At 36.6% G+C, this 17,600-nt stretch overlaps 1 protein-coding gene across 1 annotated transcript in view; it reads left to right on the plus strand.

The window, feature by feature from the left end:
* Positions 1 to 17,600, plus strand: part of AXDND1 (axonemal dynein light chain domain containing 1) — a 161,920-nt gene that overhangs the window by 130,749 nt on the left and 13,571 nt on the right. Inside the window, exon 20 of the mRNA XM_030936362.1 lies at positions 12,390 to 12,497. Within this exon, the coding sequence (XP_030792222.1) occupies positions 12,390 to 12,497 (108 nt within the window). The remainder of the gene's footprint in view (positions 1 to 12,389; positions 12,498 to 17,600) is intronic.

A 17,600-nucleotide genomic window follows, 5' to 3' on the forward strand; every position in this document is an offset into this window, starting at 1 on the left:
GCGTGCGCCACTACGCCTGGATTACAGTTGTGAGCCACTGCGCCTGGCTGATATAGTCAGTCTTTTAAAATTCTACATTCTTATAAATGAGTAGTGGGATGTTATTGTGGTTTTAATTTGCATTTTCTTAATGACCAATGATGTTGAACTTCTTTTCATGTGTGTATGTGTAATCCATGTGTTTTCTGTGGTGTAATATCTGTTCAAATCTTTGACCCATTTAGTATTGATTTGTTTCCTTATGATTGAGTTGAGACAGCTGTTTTTTTCTGGATACCAAGTCTTTTATCAGATACATGATTTTAAAATATCTTCTCTCAGTCTGTGATTTGTCTTTTCTTATCTTAATAGTGTCTTTTTTTTTTTTTTTTTTCCTGAGACAGTATTTTACTATATTGCCCAGTCTGGACTTGAACTCCTGGGCTCAAGTGATCTTCCCACCTGAGTCTCCAGAGTAGCCAGGATTACAGACATGAACCATCATGCCCAGTTATAGTGTCTTTCAAAGAGGGAAGTTCTTAATTTTGATGAAGTTCAATCTCTGATTTTTTTCTTTTATAGACCTTGCTTTTGGTATTCTATCTAAGGAAATTTTTGCATAACAACATCTTAAAGATTTTCTCTTATGTTTTCTTTTAGAAGTTTTGGAGTTTTAGGCATTATATTCAAGTCTATGACCCATTTTGAGTTAATTTTTTTAAAAAAATATGGTGCTGGGTATGGATTCAAGTTCATTTTGTGGCATTTGGATATCCAATTGTTTTAGCACCATTTACTGAAAAAGCTGTCCTTTCTCTATTGAGATGCCTTTGTACCTTGATTGAAAACTTACTAACCATATATGTCTTGGTATTGTTCTGGACACTCTGTTGTGTTCTGTTGATCCATTTGTCAACATTGTCACCGTCTCCAGACTGCCTTCGTTACTATTGCTTTGTAGTGAATTTTAAAATCAGGTAATATAAATCCTCCAAAAATTTTTTTTCAAGATCAAGCTATTCTAGTTCCTTTGCTTTCCATATGAATTTTATAATTAGGCTATCAATTTCCTCAAGAAAGCCTGCTGGGATTTTAATTGATATTATACCTATTTATCAGTTTGTGGAGAATCAACATCTTAACAACATGGAGTCTTTAAATCTGTGAACATGGTTTATCTCTTCATTTGTTTGTCTTCTTTATTTCTTTAAGCAAAGTTTTATAGTTTTCAGTGTATAGATCTTACATATTGTTTGTCAGATTTATCCCTAAGTATTTCATATTTTGGTGCTACTATAAATGGTATTCTTTTATCGTTATAATTTCTTATTATTCATTACTAATATATAGAATTACAGTGGGGTTTTAATACATTAATCTCATATCCTGTGACCTTGCTGAAATCACTTATTTCTTCTACGAGGTTATTTTGTTTATTTTGTTTTCTCAGATCCTTTGGGATTTTTCATATACGGTCGTGCAGTCATGTTATCTGCAGATAGGGACAGTTTTATTTCTTCCTTTACAATCTATATGTATTTTTTCTTTTTCTTGCCTTATTGCACTAGTAAGACTCTATAATACTAGGTTGAAAAAATAATGACAGCAGATATCCTTGCCTTGGTCCATCTTAGGGAAAAAGTATTAATTTGGTCCTCTTTAAGTATAATGCTAGCTACAGGTTGTTTATAGATACCCTTTATTAGATTGAGGAAATTCTTCTTTACTTCATGTTTGCTGAAAATCCTTTTTTTTTTTTTTTTTTAGTCAGTAATGGATGTTATCAAATCCTTTCACTGCATCTATTGAGATGCTCATGAGTTGTCTTTTTCAGTGTGTTAATATAGTGAATTACATTTATTGATTTTTAAATTGAATATTAAACCAGTATTGTATTCTGGGATAAGCTCCACTTGATCATGATGTATTATCCTTCTTATATGTTGCAAATTCAATTGATTGATTGTTTAGAATTTTTGCACTGGTGTTCATAAAGGATATTTATTATATAGTTTTATTTTGTAATATCTTTGGTTTTGAAATCAAGGTAATGCTGGCCTTTTAAAATGAGTTAAGAAGTGTTTCTTACTCTTCTGTTTTAGAAAATAATATGTGTAGAATTGTTTTATTTCTTCTATAGATGTTTGGTAGAATTCACCAGTGAAGCATCTGGGCATTGTGGGAAAGTTTTTAAGTAACAAATATAGAGCTAATTTCTTTAACAAGTTTAAATAAATTTATCACATATAGAGCTATTATTTCCTTTTCTTGAGTGAGCTTTGGACTTGTAAGGAATTTGCAATTTCATCTAAGTTGTCTAATTTATTGTCATGCAATTGCTCACAATATTCCCTTGTTATCTTTTTAATAATTGTAGGATGTCCACTCTCTCATTCCGTTATGGAAATTTTGAATCCTCTCTTTTGTTGTCTTCATGAATCTACACAAAGATTGTCCAGTTTTCTTGATCTCAAAGAACCAGATTTTGCTTTCATGGATTTTTCTCCACAATTTTTCTGTTTTCTATGTCCTTAATTCCCAGTCTATTCTTTATTGTTTTTATTTTCTTATTCTGGGTTTAATTTGCTCTTCATTTTCTAGTTTCTTAAAGTGTAGCTGAGATTATTGATTTGAGACCTTTTTACTTCCTCCCCTCCAACCCCCGTAGGCATTTAGTACTACAAACTTTCTGCTTTAGCTGCATCTCACAGATTTTGATATGTTGTGTTTTTATTTTAATTCCATGTAAGATACATTTTAATATCCATTTTGCATTCTTCTTTCATCCATGGGTTGTTTAGAAGCATATTTAGTTCCCAAATATTTGAGTATTTTCCAGAGCTCTTTTGCTATTGATTTGTAATATGATTTCATTGTGGTCAGAGAACATACTTCGTACCACTTACATCCTTTCCAATGTATTGAGACTTGTTTGAGAACCTAGAACATGATCTGTCTTGGTAACTGTTCCATGTACAATTGAGAAGAATATTTATTCTGTTATTGATGGAGTTCAAATCAAATTGGTTGATACTCTTATTTAAGTGTCCTATATCCTTATTGATTTTCTGTCTACTTGATCCATCAGTTATTTGGAGAGGAGTATTGAAACCTTGACTATAATTATGTTTTGTCTATTTTCTTGGAGTTCTATCAGTTTTTGCTTCATGTATTTTGAAGCTATGTTATTAAGTGCAAATACATTTAGAGTGAACTGACTATCATTATGAAATTACTCTCTTAACACTGCATCTCAATAGACACAGAAAAGGCTTTCAATAAAGTTCAATATCCTTTCATGATAAAAACCCTCAACAGACTAGACATTGAAGGAACATACCTCAAAATAATAAGAGTCATCTATGACAAACCCATAGCCAACATCGTACTGAATGGGCAAAAGCTTGAACCATTCCCCTTGAGAAATGGAACAAGACAAGGATGCTCAGTCTTACTATTGCTATTCAACATAGCTCTGGAAGTCCTAGCCAGAGCAGTTAGGCAAGAGAAAGAAATAAAATGCCTCCAACTAGGAAAAGAAGAAGTCAAACTATCTCTCTTTGCTGATGATAGGATTCTATACCTAGAAAATCTTAAAGACTCTGCTAAAAGCCTCCTAGAATTAATAAACAACTTTAGTAAAGTTTAGGATACTAAGTCAATATACAAAAATCAATAGTATTTCTATACACCAATAATGTTCAGGCTGAGAGTGAAATCAAGAAAACAGTCCACTTATAATAGCCACAAGAAAATCAAATACCTAGAAATACATCTAGCCAAGGAGGTGAAAGGTCTCTACAAGGAGAACTACAAAACACTGCTGAAAGATATCCGAGATGACACTAATTAATGGAAAAACATTTCATGCTCATGGATAAGAAGAATCAATATCATAAAAATGGCCATACTGCCCAAAGCAGTTTACAAATTCAGTTCTATTCCTATCAAACTATCAATGTCGTTCTTCACAGATTTTGAAAAAATATTAAAAATTCTTATGGAACTGAAAGAGAGCCCACATAGCCAAAGCAGTCCTGAGCAAAAGGAACAAAGCTGGAGGCATCACACTACCTTACTTCAAACTATATAATAAAGTAACCAAAACAGCATGTTACTGGTACAAAAACAGACATGGAGATGAATGGAACATAACAGAAAACTTAGAAATATAGCCTCACACCTACCAACCATCTGATCTTCAACAAGGCTGACAAAAACTAGCAAGGGGGAAAAGACTCACTATTCATTAAATGGTGCTGGGATAACTGGATTAAAGATTTAAATGTAAGGCATCAAACTATAAAATCCTGGAAGACAAGACTAGAAAATTCTCTTCTTGACATTGGCCTTGGCAAATAATTTTTGGCTAAGTCTCCAAAAGCAGTAGCAACAAAAATAAAAATAGACAAGTGGGTCCTAATTAAAGAACATCTGCACAGAAAGGAAACTGTCATTAGAAAAACAGAAAACCTCCAAAATGGGGGAAGATATTTGCAAACTATGTGTCTGACAAAGGCCTAATATCTAGAATCTATAGGGAACTCAAACAAATCTACAAGCAAAAACCAAATAGCCCACTTAAAAATGGGCAAAAGACATGAACAGATATTTCTCAAAAGAAGATACACAATGGCCAACAAACATATGAAAAAATTCTCTGCATCACTAATCGTCAGAGAAATACAAATCAAAACCACAATGAGGTACTATCTTACACCAGACAGAATAGCTATTATTAAAAAGTCAAGAGAAACAACAGATGCTAGTGAGGCTGCAGAGAAAAAGGAATACTGTTAATTCACTCTTGGTGGCAATGTAAATTAGTCTAGTCATCGCGGAAAGCAGTCTGGAGATTTCTCAACAAACTTAAAACAGAGCTATGGTTCAACACAGCAATCCCATTACCGTGTACATACAAAAGAAAATAAATCATTCTATCAAAAAGACGTATGCACTCACATGTTCATTGCTGTGCTATTTGCAAGAGCAAACAATAATAGACCAAAGTTGGAAACAACCTAAATGTCCATCAATTGCTGACTAGATAAAAAAAAGACAGTATATTTATATAACAGAACATTATTTGGCAGTAAAAAAGAAGCACTGATACATGCAACGACATGGAAGAACCTTGAAAACATGCTGAGTGAAAGAAGTCAGTAACATATTGTGATGTTTCGAAAGACCACATATTATTTTATGCACATAAAATATTTCAAAAGACCAACATATTGTATTATTTTATTCACATAAAATGCCCAGTATAGGCAAATCTATAGAGACAGAAAGATTAGTGGCTGCCTGGAGCTCGTAAAGGAGGGGCAGGAATGGGAAATGAACAACTGCTAACAGGTACAGGCTTTCTTTGGGCCTGTTCTAGGATTAGATTGTAGCGATGGTTGTACAACTTTGTGAATAACTAAAAACCATTGAATCGTACACTTTAAATGGGTGTATCGTATGTTTTTGAAAACCTGACTAAAAAGATGATCAAGAGAGCCCAAAATTGGTCTGCTAAAAGAGTAAAATTGGGAAGCTTTTGGCAAGATTAATTAAGACAAAAAGATGCAAAAAAATATATCAGGAATGTGTAATTCAGATGATTCAGATATTCGAAAGATAGTAGGAAGAGATTATGAAGGACATTATCACAAACATTTGAAAACATAGATGAAATGGACAAATAAATATAACCCAGAAAACTTGAGAATAAATTAAAAACCCAACTAGTCCTATAACCATTAAAGGAATTAGTCAAAAATCTTCCCCCAAAGGATGCTCTAGGTGTAGACAGCTTCAACAGCAAGCCCTATCAAACATTTAAGAAATAAATAATTCTATTCTTATACAGACTCTTTCAGGGTCTAAAGAAGAGGGAATACTTTTTATACAAAAACCCAAAGGGATTGTGCAAGAAAGGGAAATTACAGACCAGTCTCATGTGGAATACAAAAATCCTAAACAAAATACAGGCAAATCAAATCCAGCAGTAAATGAGAGGGGTAATACATTATGAACATGTTAGCTTTATTCTAGGAATGCAAGTTAGTAATATAACTTCTGTAATGTATCTATAGGTACACTGGATACAACCCAATTAATAAAAAATTAATGGCATATATATAATATATATGTGTGTGTATATATAAATATAGATTGCCATTAATTGCAGGGTACATTGTGTGTGTGTATATGTATATATATGTAATGCCTGCCAGCATTAAGTAGTTCTAAAATGAAATACAAAAAAGGTAATATTTATGATAATTTCAAAATATAAAGTACTTAGGAATAAATCTAATAAAAGTTGATCAGTTCCTTTCTGGAGTATAGTTCAAACATTATTTGAGAAACATTAAAACACCTAAATGGAAGATACACCATGTTCATGAACTGGAAGACTCTATATTGTAAAGACGTCAATTTTCCTCAGAGAGAGGAGAATGTAGCGGTCCTGTCCAATACAGTAGCCACTAGTTACATATTGCTATTTACATTTGAATTAATTTTTTTTTTGTTTTTATTTTTTGAGACAAAATCTGGCTCTGTTGCCCAGGCTGGAGTGCACTGGTGCAATGTTGGCTCACTGCAACCTCCACCCTCCGGGTTCAAGAGATTCTGGTTCCTCAGCCTCCTGAGTAGCTGGGATTACAGGCACAGGCCACCATGCCTGGCTAATTTTTGTCTTTTTAGTAGAGACAGGGTTTTGCTATGTTGGTCAGGCTGGTCTTGAACGCCTGGCCTCAAGTAATCCACCCATCTCAGCCTCCCAAAGTGCTGGGATTACAGGCATGAGCCACCATGCCCAGCTGAATTAATTTAAATTTAAAAATTTATCTCTTAAGTCATATTAGCCATATTTTAAGTGCTAAGTAGTACATATTGCTACCAGGGATCATATTGGACCATGCACACATAGAACATTTCTATCACTGTGGAAAGTTCTATTAAACAGCACTAATCTGGGGTCACAATCAAGTTTCCAACAGGTTTTTTTTTTTTTTTTTAACTTGACAAACTGTCTTTAAAAGCTGTTTTGGATATTCAGAGAATCAAGAATAGCTAACACACTCTTGAAAATGAGGTGAGAGGACTCATCCTCTCATATTTTAAACTTCTTGTAAAGCTAAACTGACACAGCATAGTGTTAGTTCAAAGGTGGGCAACTGTATCAATGGAATCAAAAAACAGAACCAAAAATTTATGGCCTTTTATATAAGGATGGCATATAGAATTAATGAGGAAATGATGAACTTTCCAATTAAAAATACTAGGGGACTGGGCGCGGTGGCTCATGCCTGTAATCCCAGCACTTTTGGAGGCTGAGGAGGGCAGATCACGAGGTCAGGAGATCGAGGCCATCCTGACTAATACGGTGAAACACCGTCTCTACTAAAAATACAAAAAATTAACCAGGCATGGTGGCACACGCCTGTAGATCCAGCTACTCGGGAGGTTGAGGCAGGAAAATCCCTTGAATCCGGGAGGCAGTGGTTGCAGTGAGCTGAGATTGCCCCACTGCATTCCGGCCTGGGCGACAGAGCGAGACTCTGTCTTAAAACAAAACAAAACAAAAAAAAAAAACCCAAAACTAGGAATATTGGTTATCTATATAGGAAAGATGAAATTAGACTTGTACTTCACACAAAAATCAGTTCCAAATTGACTAGAAACCTACATGTGAAAGTCAAAATTATAAAGCTTTTAGAAGACGATATTTCATATCTTGGGGGTAGGAAAATGTTTTTTTTTTTTTTTTTTTTGAGACGGAGTCTTGCTCTGCCGCCCAGGCTGGAATGCAGTGGCCGGCTCTCAGCTCACTGCAAGCTCCGCCTCCCGGGTTCACGCCATTCTCCTGTCTCAGCCTCCCGCGTAGCTGGGACTACAGGCGCCCGCCTCGTCGCCCGGCTAGTTTTTTGTATTTTTTTTTTAGTAGAGACGGGGTTTCACCGTATTAGCCAGGATGGTCTCGATCTCCTGACCTCATGATCCGCCCGTCTCGGCCTCCCAAAGTGCTGGGATTACAGGCTTGAGCCACCGCGCCCGGCCGGAAAATGTTTTTTAAAGTAAGAGATAAGAAACACTAACTCAAAAGGAAAAGGTTCATAGTTTTGATTACCTTAAATTTAAGAATTATTTTTATCAAGAAAATACCATTAAAACAAAAACAATCCACAAAATGGGCGAATGTATTTGCAACACGTATAACTGACAAAGGACCAGTATCCAGAATATAAAATGACCTTCTAGGAACCAATATTATAAAAGTACACAACCCAATAGAAAAATGGGCAGAAAACTTGAACGTATACCTCATAAAGGAGAAAGTCCAAATGGCTGACATACTTATGAAAAGCTGTTGAATTTCATAAGTGATAAGGGAAATACAAACTAATATCATTACTTACATAACAAATTGGCAAAAATTACAAAGTCTAGGCCAAATGCGGTGGCTCATGCGTGTAATTCCAGCACTTTGGGAGGCCGAGGTGGGCGGATCACCTGAGGTCAGGAGTTCAAGATCAGCCTGGCCAGGATGGTGAAACCCTGTCTCTGCTAAAAATACAAAATTAGCCCAGCACGGTGGCACGCACCTGCAATCCCAGCTACTGGGGAGGCTGAGGCAGGGGAAGCGCTTGAACCTGGGAGGCAGAGGTTGTGGTGAGCTGAGATCGCACCATTGCACTTCAGCCTGGGCAACAGAGCAAAACTCCATCTAAAAGAAAAAAAAAAAAAAAAGAAATTGCCAAGTCTGGCAATATAAGTGTTAATAAGAATAGGGGAGCAACAGGTACTTCCTATACTGCTGGTAAGAATATAAATTTGTAAGTTCACTTTGGAAATCAGTTAACATTATCTGTTAAAGTTGCAACACACCTTGCAACAAACAATTCTATTCATCTGTCAATATACCAGAGAAACTCTTACACAAGTGCTCTAGACTAAGAGACATATGTAAGAACATTCTGGCCAGGCGTAGTGGCTCATGCCTGTAATCCCAGCACTTTGGGAGGCTGAAGCGGGTGGATCACCTGAGGTTGGGAGTTCAAGACCAGCCTGACCAACATGGAGAAACCCTATCTATGCTGAAAATACAAAATTAGCTGGGCATGGTGGTGCATGCCTATAATCCCAGCTACTTGGGAGGCTGAGACAGGAGAATTGCTTGAATCCAGGAGGTGGAGGTGGCGGTGAGCCAGGATCGTGCCATTGCACTCCAGCCTGGGCAACAACAGCGAAACTCCATCTAAAAAAAATAAAAATAAAAAGAAGGATATTCCAAGATTATTCCTAGAAGTATCCCCAAACTGGAAACAACTCAAATGTCCATAAATAGTAGAATAATTATTATGAGTATTATGGCATATGAAGACTGGAATATAAGGATCAATTCTCTCTTTAAACTGCATATGTGCATTTTTATGTCTCTGTATATATGACAGATCTCACAGTTTTTAAACAGTGTGTTATAAAAAATTTTATGTACAACATCTTGCTAATAAATTTTAAATCTCTAGAAGGTGGAGACTTTTCTAGGAAAATAGAAAGTAAGTATCATTAATACTTGAAGGAGAAAATTGGCCAACTTTCAGTGAAAAATTGGATGCACTAATTTTTAGAAATGCTAAAAATATTGCCTGGATTCCTCAGACAGGTTTTTTCAGACTCTCAAGCAGTAGGGTAATCCCCACGCTATATAAACAGCATAAGAGCATAGATAATGACTGAAAGTTTTCCCATTTTATTTCACATAGCTAATAATATCCTTTAAAAAGTCCAGATGAGTATAGAGAAAATAAATCTTATATATTAATATACAGGTGCTAAATCCAAATTTAAAATAGCGAATTTCATGTGGTAGAAAATTATAAGACTAAAACACCATGAACAGTTAGGGTACGTGTTAGGGAAGCAATAATATTTTACTATTTGGAAGTGTGCTACTATAGGTATATGTATGTCACTTCTCATCTAAGAGTTGAATGAAATGTCTGAGTTCTCATTTTGGTTCTGGGAAGGCTTCAGAAGGGTTCTTCACAACAGGCTGATATACCTCTGAACCAAGCAGTCTCTTGGAGCCCACACTACACATCTAGAAATGCGTTCAAGCCTTCTCATACCTGCTGGGACTAGCCCCTTCTTCTGTTCACCCCAGGATGTGGTGCGGATCCTGATTTTGGCAGGCTGGACCTGCCACAGATGGTGGTGGAGACCCACTGGCCAGCTCCATGACACACTTAGTCCTCATTTACCTAAAAGGAGGGAGAGCTCTGTGTGGTGAGACCAGGTTTTCAGATAAAGGTAATCTGGAATGAGGATTTCAAGATGTTTTGAGGTGTATCTCCCTGTAAAAGTTAAGGATATAGCCATACGGAGGACACTATCATGAGGAGCCCTTCCTGAGGGAACTTCGGGGTTCAGGGACTTACATAAAACCATCCAGATGAGATTTTGTGGAAGCCTTGTGCTATGGACCATTCATCGCCTGTGCCACCCCAGCCCCTGACTGGGTGCCCATAACCTGACCACCTCTTTGAGGACCTACACTTTCCACTAGTGCTACTTTGGTCCTCTGTTAAACTCTTTCTCACTTAATAACTGTTTTCTAGTGATTTCAGATAAATAAACTGGGGGAGTGTTATCAGAGGAGGCTGAGAATCTGCTCTCACACCAGAGGTAAGGCTGTAACTGAGCCTACGCAAAGACCTTCTCCTGCTAAGAAAATGTGTATGCCTCTTCTCTAAGCCTGAGGCCCTCAAGAGTATGTCAAGCGAGTTTATGGTAGGGGGCTCAGCAGACCCTGCTGAGGTACTCTTTAACAAAATGGTTAGTTCCGTCTTCATGAAGGTTATTTTTATTTCAAATTCATCACCATCCTGGACTGCTACCATCTTCCCCTGATCTAGACAAACCTCTGTGGTACATGAATCTTTATGACATCAGACTTTGGGATTTCTATGGCCTCATCCATATCCCATAAGGTGAAAAGAAGAAGATGGTTTTCCAGAGAAGCCTTGTCTAATGTGGCTCTATGGTAATGCTGTGTGGCTTGTGCCACATTCTAGCATTTGACCTACTAGACTGATATTTGGATGACATTAGTGCGAGTTTCCCACCAGCTAATGTTTCTTGGGCTCCTTTCCAGCCAAGGAGATTTGCATGATGCTGGACAGGGTTCAGGTGCGGTGGTTCATATCTGTAATGCCAGCACTTTGGGAGGCTGAGGGGGGTGGATCACCTGAGGTCGGGAATTTGAGACCAGCCTGGCCAACATGGTGAAACTGCATCTCTACTAAAAATACAAAATGAGCCAGGTATGATAGTGGGTGCTCCCAGCTACTCAGGAGGCTGAGGCAGGAGAATCCCTTGAACCTGGGAGGCAGAGGTTGTGCCGAGCTGAGATTGCTCCACTGTACTCCAGCCTGGGCAATAGAGCAAGATCCTGTCTTTAAAAAAAAGGCTAATAATGAGAGAAATATAAGGTATATTACTGCTCATCGTGGTTGATTTCAGGAGCCTACAGTGGGTCATTATTTCACCACACACTGCCGTTTTTTGGCTAGAGTGATCAGATCTCTGCTCCCAGAGAGGATAACATTTCCTAGTTCTCAGGGCTTTTATTAACTAATAAGGAGTAATGTACCTTTTAAACGTTGAAACCAGCTCTTAGCTGTTAGGAGATCTTGGTAAATATAGTTTAACTATTTACCTTAGGTGATTAAAACCTGCTATAGACCTTTCCCATATCTCAATAGATAAAAGGTGAGCATCTTTTCCAAAAGTGTCTCAAATCTTTATTCATTCAATTTATTAGCGGTAGAGAGATTTTTTTTTAGTGGTTAAGCACAGACCACCTAGATTAGAATCCAGACATCATACTTAACTATTTTTGTGATCTTGAGCAAGACATTTAACTATTCAATTTCTCAGTTTCCTCATCTTAAAAAATGAGGATAATAATAGGTAATGTCTCATATTGAGGATCAAATGAGTTAATATATGCCTAATGCTTAGAACAGAGTCTGACATATAATTAAGTACAAGGTAGGTGTTTACTACTTCTGTTGTTATTATGCAATCACAGTTGACCTGTTCAGTTGCATAAAATTTATTAGGAGGCCATTTAGACATTAGTAAATAAAACAATCTTTTTGTATCTGTTTTTATGGCACTTCACTACTCCCTGTCCCATTACAACCCAGATCCCAAACCCTGTCAATAAGAGATAATATGATTTAGGTCTATGTTAATACCCAGTCACCTCTGCACATATCTTTGAATTGAACTGATATAAAGTTAATTGAATATAGTTATGTTTAGTGGAATTGTATTTAGCAGTTCCTCAATAGCAGTGAGTGAATAAATATGCTGGTTTTTTCTGCTTGTAATCTTTTATCTCTTCTCAGAAAGAATGTTATGAATGGATCAACACATGCTCTTGCCTCCTTTCTAATATCAAAGGCAGAAAAATTACATTATTGACATATGAAGAAATAGAGCAGCTACTTGAAGAGGTATTTGCCACATGTTAGCATTGGTTATTGTTCAGGTTATTCCTGTATTTCAATAGATAAGGTTCACAGCTTTTTCCAATCAATGTTCTGAATCCTTGTTCATTTACCCTAACATATGAGAATTTTGGTTCTGATCAAGATCTTTGACAGCTCTTCTTCCCTCTAAGGAAGAGAATCATCCACTCAGCATTTTGCGTCATGTTTTCAGCAGGTGGTTTTATAAAGGAAAGAATGGTTTTCAGGTAGAAGCTCCCTGCCACTTCCTGAGGCATATCCTCAGGTTCATCTGCTTCTGTGCTCACCCTTTTCCCTCCCCTCCAGTCTCAGTCTTTCCATCCAAGGTTATTTCTTCCTTCGAGCACTTAATCCCATGTTCAGTGGCTTCTCTCTTTTGCCTCTTTAATGTCTTCTCTAATTGTTCCATTTTATCAATCTAAAACATAGTCATTTCTCCCATCCTAAAAAGTGTGTTCCTTGACCTTGTCTCTCTGCTGCTTTCTCTCTTTCCATTCCATCATAATCAATTTGTTTAAGCTCTGTAAGGTCACCTTATTGCCAAATCCAAGTATCTTCCACTCTATATTTAACCTGGCTTCTCTGTAGCATTTGGCTCTCTTAACCATTCACTCCTTTTGCAACCTCTCTTCACAAGACAAAAGTGTCCTGGTTTTTCTCCTACTTCTTTATTTCTTTTCACCCTTGTTTTAGACTTTCACCCTTGTCTGCCTCTTAAATGTTGATATTCTGTCCTTGGCTTGCTTTCACTTCTCATTTGTACACACTACCTATTCCAGTGTTTCCCATGGTTTTAATTACCACCTGCTTACCAAGAATCTCAAATCAGTGAATATCATGTGCCATCACAAACTCAACTCTTGTTTGTATTTCAGCCTCTTTGAAGGTGTTCTCCTCCAGTACATTCTGAAGAAACTCCCATTGTTATCAGAGTCATACTCTACAGGTATGATCTGATGGCCTATATGTCAGTGTCTGGGGTCTGAGAAAGAAGGGGAAGGTTCTATCTACAAATTTATGAAACTTTTTTTTTTTACATTTAAACACTGAAGAAACATCATCTCTCTAAATTATTCACTTTTAACAAATATTCATTTTACTACGCTGTCCAGATCTTGGCCAGAATTATTGTGAAATAACCACTGAATGATTTTATTAAGATTATAAGTTGTAAATTATAGTATACTTTGAGAAACTTAATGAAGTACCACAGACATGATCTTGGTGTATCAGATCTAGGAAGAAATCCGAGAACTATACAGAATCAGAGACTTGAGAGCAGAAGGGAATTTAAAGGCGATTGGATTTAACCTTGCATGAATCTGACAACAAATCTTTGATTTTTTATTTTTCCCTAGGTTACTGAGGTACAGGTAGTGTTTGGTTACATGAGTAAGGTCTTTAGTGGTGATTTCTGAGATTTTTGTGTGCCCATCACTCGAGCAGTATACACTGCACCCTATTTGTAGTCTTTTATCCCTTGCCCCCTCCCACCCTTCTTGCCAAGTCCCCTAAGTACATTATATCATTCTTATGCCTTTGCATCCTCATAGCTTAGCTCCCATGTATCAGTGAGAAGATATGGTGTTTGGTTTTTCATTCCTGAGCTACTTCACTTACAATAAGAGTCTTCGGTAGTCCCAGCTACTCAGGAGTCTGAGGCAGGAGAATCTCTTGAGCCCAGGAGGCGGAGGCTTCAGTGAGCTGAGATCACGCCACTGCACTCCAGCCTGGGTGACAGAGCGAGACTCTGTCCCCTCCCCCCCCCGAAAAAGATTCTCCAATCTCATCCAGGTCACTGCAAATGCTGTTAATTCATTCCTTTTCATGGCTGAGTAGCATTCCATCACACACACAAACACACACACACACAAATATATGTAATATTATATGTGAAATATATATAACAATACATATTACATATAATATGGTATATATAATATATAATATATGGGGTGTATATATATGTATGTGTGTGTGTATATATATGTGTGTGTGTACATATATATATATCTCTCACAGTTTTTTATCCACTTGTTGATTGATGGGCATTTGGGTTGGTTCCATGATTTTGCAATTGCAAACTGTGCTGCTATAAATATGAGTGTGCAAGTATCTTTTTCCTATAATGACTTCTTTTCCTCTGAGTAGATACCCAGTAGTGGGATTGCTGGATCAAATTGTAGTTCCATTTTTAGTTCTTTAAGGAATCTCCACACTGTTTTCCATAGCTGCTCTACTAGTTTACATTCCCACCAGCAGTGTAGAAGTGTTGCGTGTTTTACCGCATCCATGCCAACATCTACTGTTTTTTGATTTTTTGATTACGGCCATTCTTGCAGGAGTAAGGTGGTATTGCATTGTGGTTTTGATTTGCATTTCCCTGATCGTTAGTGATGTTGAGCTTTTTTCAAATATTTGTTGGCCGTTTGTATATCTTCTTCTGAGAATTGTCTATTCATGTCCTTAGCCCACTTTTTGATGGGATTGTTTGTTTTATTTCTTGCTGATTTGTTTCAGTTTGTTTTAGATTCTGGATATTAGTCCTTTGTCAGATGTATAGAATGTGAAGATTTTCTCCTACTGTGTGGGTTGTCTGTTTACTCTGCTGACTGTTCCTTTTGCCATGCAAAAGTTCTTTAGTTTAATTAAGCCCCAGCTATTTATCTTTGTTTTTATTGCATTTGCTTTTGGGTTCTTGGTGATGAAATCTTTGCCTAAGCCAATGTCTAGAAGGGTTTTTCCAATGTTACATCTAGAATTTTTATAGTTTCAGGTCTTAGGTTTAAGTCCTTAATCCATCTTGAGTTGATTTTTGTATAAGATGAGAGATGAGGATCCAGTTTCATTCTCCTACATGTGGCTAGCCATTTATCCCAGCACCATTTATTGAAAAGGGTGTCCTTTCCCCACTTTATGTTTTTGTTTTCTTTGTTGAAGATCAGTTGGCTATACGTATTTGGGTTTATTTCTGGGTACTCTATTCAGCTCCATTTGTCTATGTGCTTATTTTTATACCAGTACCATGCTGTTTTGGTGACTATGGCCTTATAGTATAGTTTGAAATCAGGTAGTGCAATGCCTCCAGATTTGTTCTTTTTGCTTAGTCTTGCTTTGGCTATGTGGGGTCTTTTTTGGTTCCATATGAATTTTAGAATTGTTTTTTCTAATTCTGTGAAGAATGATAGTGGTATTTTGATGGGATTGCATTGAATTTGCTTTTGGCAGTATGGCTATTTTCACAATATTGATTCTATCCATCCATGAGCATGGGATATGTTTCCATTCGTTTGTGTCATCTATGATTTCTTTCAGCAGTGTTTGTAATTTTCCTTATAGAGGTCTTTTGCCTCCTTGGTTAGGAATATTCCTAAGTATTTTATTATTTTTGCAACTATTGTAAAGGGGTTGAGTTCTTGATTTGACTCTCCGCTTAGTTGCTATTAGTGTAGAGAAGAGCTACTGATTTGTGTACATTAATCCTGTATCTGGAAACTTTGCTGAATTCAGTTGTGGGAACTTTCTGGAGGAGTCTTTAGGGTTTTTTAGGTAAATTATCATATTGTCAGCAAATAGTGACAGTTTGACTTCCTCTTTACCAGTTTGGATGTCCTTTATTTGCTTCTCTTGTCTGATTGCTCTGGCTAGTACTTCCAGTACTATATTGAAGAGGAGTGGTGAGAGTGGGTAGGTATCCTTGTCTCATTCCAATTCTCAGAGAGAATGCTTTCAACTTTCCCCATCCATTATGTTGGCTGTGGATTTGTCACAGATGGCTTTTAATACATTGAGTTATGTCCCTTGTTTGCTGATTTTGCTGAGAGTTTTAATCATAAAGGGATGCTGGATTTTGTCAAATAATTTTTCTGCATCTATTGAAATGATCATGTGATTTTTGTTTTTAATTCTGTTTATGTGGTGTATCACATTTATTGAATTATGTATGTTAAACCATCCCTGCATCCCTGCTATGTAATCTACATGATCACAGTGGATTATCTTTTTGATATGTTGTTGGATTCAGTTAGCTAGTATTTTGTTAAGGATTTTAATGTCTGTGTTCATCAGGGATGTCAGTCTGTAGTTTTCTTTTTTGGTTATGTCCTTTCCTGGTTTTGGTATTAGGGTGATTCTGGCTTCATAGAATGAATTAGGGAGGGTTCCCTTTTTCTCTATCTTGTGGAATAGTGACAAAAGGATTGGTATCAATTCTTTGAATGTCTGGTAGAATTCTGCTGTGAATCCTTCTGGTCCTGGACTTTTTTGTTGTTAATTTTTAAATTACCATTTTAATCTTGCTGCTTGTTATTAGTCTGTTCAGGTTATCTAATTATTCCTGAGCTAAGCTTGGAGGGTTGTATGTTTCCAGGAATTTATCCATCTCTTCTAGGTTTTCTAGTTTATGTGCATAAAGGTGTTCATAGTTGCTTTGAATGATCTTTTGTATTTCAGCGGTGTCAGTTGTAGTATCTCCTGTTTCGTTTCTTAATTAGGTTATCCGGATTTTTTCTGTTCTTTTCTTGGTTAATCTTGCTAATAGTCTATCAACTTTATTCTTTCAAAGAACCAGCTTTTTGCTTCATTTATCTTTTGTATTTTTTTGTTTGTTTGTTTATTTCAATTTCATTTAATTCTACTCTGATCTTGGTTATTTTCTTTCTTCTGCTGGGTTTGGGTTTGGTTTGTTCTTGTTTCTCTAGTTCCTTGAGGTGTGACCTTAGAATGTCAGTTTGTACTCTTTCTGTCTTTTTGATATAGGCATTTAATGCTATGAACTTTCCTCTTAGCACAGTCTTTGCTGTATCCCAGAGGTTTTGATAGGTAGTGTCATTATGTCATTATTGTTGTTCAGTTCAAAGAATTTTTAATTTCCATCTTGGTTTCGCTTTTGACCGAATGATCATTCAGGGGCAGGTTATTTAGTGTCCATGTATTTGCATGATTTTGAAGGTTCCTTTTGGAGTTGATTTCCAATTTTATTCCACTGTAGTCTGAGAGAGTACTAAATTTATGAAGGCTCATCTAGTGGCCTATCACATTATCTATCTTGGAGAAAGTTCTGTGCACTGTTGAATAGAATGTGTATTC

This window comes from Rhinopithecus roxellana, chromosome 8 (genome assembly GCF_007565055.1).
Source record: "Rhinopithecus roxellana isolate Shanxi Qingling chromosome 8, ASM756505v1, whole genome shotgun sequence".
NCBI lineage: Eukaryota > Metazoa > Chordata > Mammalia > Primates > Cercopithecidae > Rhinopithecus > Rhinopithecus roxellana.